Source organism: Cyprinodon variegatus, unplaced genomic scaffold (assembly GCF_000732505.1).
Source record: "Cyprinodon variegatus isolate N-32 unplaced genomic scaffold, C_variegatus-1.0 Scaffold1764, whole genome shotgun sequence".
In the NCBI taxonomy this organism is placed as follows: domain Eukaryota; kingdom Metazoa; phylum Chordata; class Actinopteri; order Cyprinodontiformes; family Cyprinodontidae; genus Cyprinodon; species Cyprinodon variegatus.
This window is the reverse complement of record NW_015152217.1, coordinates 1-2,102: the sequence shown is the minus strand read 5'-3', so window position 1 is coordinate 2,102 and position 2,102 is coordinate 1. Positions and strand designations below refer to the sequence as shown.

Below are 2,102 nucleotides of genomic sequence, written 5' to 3'. Positions count from 1 at the left end.
GATACTGATAGGGAGCCGATTATATCGTGCATCCCTAGTAAATTGTCTTGTTCCATTGGCAAAGTGTCTCACTTACCTCCTCAATTCAAGAACAGATGCACTTATTTTAAGAAACAAATGACTTAACCGGGACCTACAGCTGCTGGGTGGTCTTCTCAGAGTAGAAGCCGATGGACTTGATGGTGGTGACCACAACCACCATGCAGAGGGTGACGGGGACGAACAGCATGATGACATGCTTTGCTCCGTACTTCAGGGACAGCTCCTCCTCCTCCTCCTCGAGTTCCGCCTCCTGATCCAAACCGCCGCCGCCACCTGGACGAGTCCGCCTTCCAAACCCCGCCTAGAGCAACACATAGCAGAAGTCATCTGGAAAAAAACGTATCGGTTAGAAACGAAGAAATCAGAAGCAGACAAATTACCGCTTTACTGTGGGAGTCCTCTGTTGGGCTGTGGTCCAAGTCCGGTATGTAAGACGGAACCGCGGGGTTCTCTGATGGAACCAGAGCCGTCCGCTCGTTGTAGAGTTCCTCATCACTGTCCGATGCACTCATGGCTGCAAACAGAAGGCGGTTTGTTTAGGAGGACTCATCTGCAGAAGCTGCTCAGTGACGCAGTGGGTGGCACTGCTGCCTTGAAGCAAGAAGGTTCCAGGTTCAATTCCCTGCCTGGTTTCTTTCTGCATAGAGTTTGCATGTTCTCCCTGAGCATGTGTGGGTTCTCTCCAGGTATTCCAGCTTCCTCCCACAGTTCAAAACCATGACTGTTAATTGGCCTTAAATTCTCCTTAGGTGTGAGTGTGTGCTGTGGTTCTATGTCCTGTTTGTCGTTGCCCTGGGATAGAATGGCGACCTGCACAGGGTGGACCCCGCCTCTCGCCAATAGAAAGTGGCGGTTCTAGACCAAATGTACCAGGGGGCCAGCATGTTTTTCATGATATGTGTCAGATGTTAANATTTACTCAATCCTATATTTTTAGCTAATCTGCCAGTCAAAGATTAGGACATTAAAATGAAGATGTATCCTTCTGCTGGTATATAATATTAAACACTTGTATAATCACATGTCTTTATTGAAAACTTTAAATTTTAAAATAATTAAAATAAAATACCTTTTGTAGTATAGAAATTGCTAGGGGTGTAAATCACATCCATCATGGGGATTCGATTCAGTATCGATTTCCTGACCCAACGATTCGATTATTTTTGATACTCAAGAATACACCACGATACAATTCGATTCATTTGTTAATTGTTTTTATTAATTTTTTTTACACCTTACAGGCTAAATAAAGTTTGAAATAAATCAATGAAAACTGTAATATCGTTATGCATTTTTTTTTTAGAAACAACAGCAAAAAACAGAAGTAGAAAAGTTGCATCAAAAAATACTGCAAAAATACTGCACATAATCAGTGCAATGAGTGCAATGCAATACCTCGGCTCCAGACGTCCCCGCCCCCTCCACAGACGCTCCGCTGCTCCTCTCCCAAATTGTAGCTGGCCGCAGACAGGAGGCCGGCTTGTTTTGTTTTTATGACCGAAATTGCGGAAAACAACCTGTGAAGTCTGACCCGCTAGAAGAGCGAGGTACGCGAGAACGCTGGGACCCTTTTTCCACCTGGATCTCCGCCTCATGTCCCTCCGTTATCGGACAAACTCTCCCCCATTTCCTCGCTGCCTCGGCCGTATCTATTTCCACAGTGTGTAGCACAGACCACACTTCAATATTGAGCATAAATCAAAAATGTCTGTCAAGCTTACTGCAACACACTGCTGTAAGAGTATAACCAGGAAGCGAGGTAGGAGGGCAAAATAGGTTTAGCGCCACCGCAGCACGGGAGGGAGAATTACGCCCAGGAGCAAATGGATAAAAATAGACCGGAGGAGAAAAAAAAACATGAATCCATTCTCTTGTGGACGTGTCGATGCATCGGATCGTCGGCTGTTGGATCGATGCATCGATACAAAACAATTATTATTTACACCCCTAGAAATTACCCATGTACCAAGAAAAAACAACTTTTTAACACATCAAAAACTACATCAAGAGACAGTCGGTTACTTTAGCATGAGAGCACAGTCTTTCTTTTTTCATAATTT

General features: G+C 44.5%; 1 protein-coding gene across 1 annotated transcript in view; it reads right to left on the bottom strand.

The window, feature by feature from the left end:
- LOC107104490 (presenilin-2-like) overlaps positions 1 to 563 on the bottom strand; it is a 10,389-nt gene extending 9,826 nt beyond the window's left edge. The window contains 2 exon segments of the mRNA XM_015404490.1: positions 123 to 343; positions 423 to 563. Coding sequence (XP_015259976.1) covers positions 123 to 343; positions 423 to 554 — 353 coding nt within the window. The 5' untranslated portion in view covers positions 555 to 563.
- Positions 564 to 2,102: the final 1,539 nt, after the last annotated feature.